This window comes from Penaeus monodon, chromosome 32 (assembly GCF_015228065.2).
Source record: "Penaeus monodon isolate SGIC_2016 chromosome 32, NSTDA_Pmon_1, whole genome shotgun sequence".
Taxonomy (NCBI): Eukaryota; Metazoa; Arthropoda; class Malacostraca; order Decapoda; family Penaeidae; genus Penaeus; species Penaeus monodon.
The window spans coordinates 11,068,260-11,069,011 of NC_051417.1; the positions used below are offsets into that span (position 1 = coordinate 11,068,260).

The following is a 752-nucleotide window of genomic DNA, read 5'->3' on the forward strand; positions in this document are numbered from 1 at the left end:
TTCCCTCTTGCTCTTTTTCTCAATGATCTAGTTCATTATTTGTTTGTAAGCACATACGCAAAATTACTTTGTAACGTAAGTCTAAGCATCAACTAGCTCTGTACTGTACATGCCATCACTGTATGAAGTTATTATTATTCTCATTCCTGTTATTGTTCGTCTCGCATGTAACAAAGAGCAGTGTTATTATTTTAATCGTAGTTGCCATTGAAAACTTATCATGTTTATGTTACTTCCATCTTCAAAGAAGAAAAGCGTAACACAATTAAATAAAAACGTAAACATGACGACACAGTAGCATAGGCGCAAACAAGCATTTTTAGAAGCAAGTGGGATGAAAACAACGATAAAGGTTATCCATATGCAAATAGATTAATGCATTTATAGAAATGATGAAAAAAGATATAAAAGAAAAGGAAAAATCTCTATAATGATTATTAACTTTCTTACCGGTAGTGACGTCATGACCGCCTGGGAAGATTCCTGTACAAACTCCTTTGATTAATCGTTTTGTTATTCCTAACTCCTTATATTTCTCATTGTCATCTATCTTTTAGTAATCCTTCTGTATTCTGCTTTTCTTCTATAAACGAAATTGATACGATCTAGTACATGTGTTGTTGTTTTTATCCTCAATTATAAGGATGGATTCCACTTCACGACTTCAAAGTTACGAGCTGGATGACCACTGTCTCAGTTCCTTCCGTTCTGACGCCGTTGCCTCTACTGGGGAATACTTGCCGAAACTCCGT

At 34.8% G+C, this 752-nt stretch overlaps 1 protein-coding gene across 1 annotated transcript in view; it reads right to left on the reverse strand.

Moving 5' to 3' along the window:
• Positions 1-728, reverse strand: part of LOC119593498 (adhesive plaque matrix protein-like) — a 12,229-nt gene extending 11,501 nt beyond the window's left edge. The window contains exon 1 of the mRNA XM_037942448.1: positions 451-728. Coding sequence (XP_037798376.1) covers positions 451-465 — 15 coding nt within the window. The 5' untranslated portion in view covers positions 466-728. The remainder of the gene's footprint in view (positions 1-450) is intronic.
• Positions 729-752: the final 24 nt, after the last annotated feature.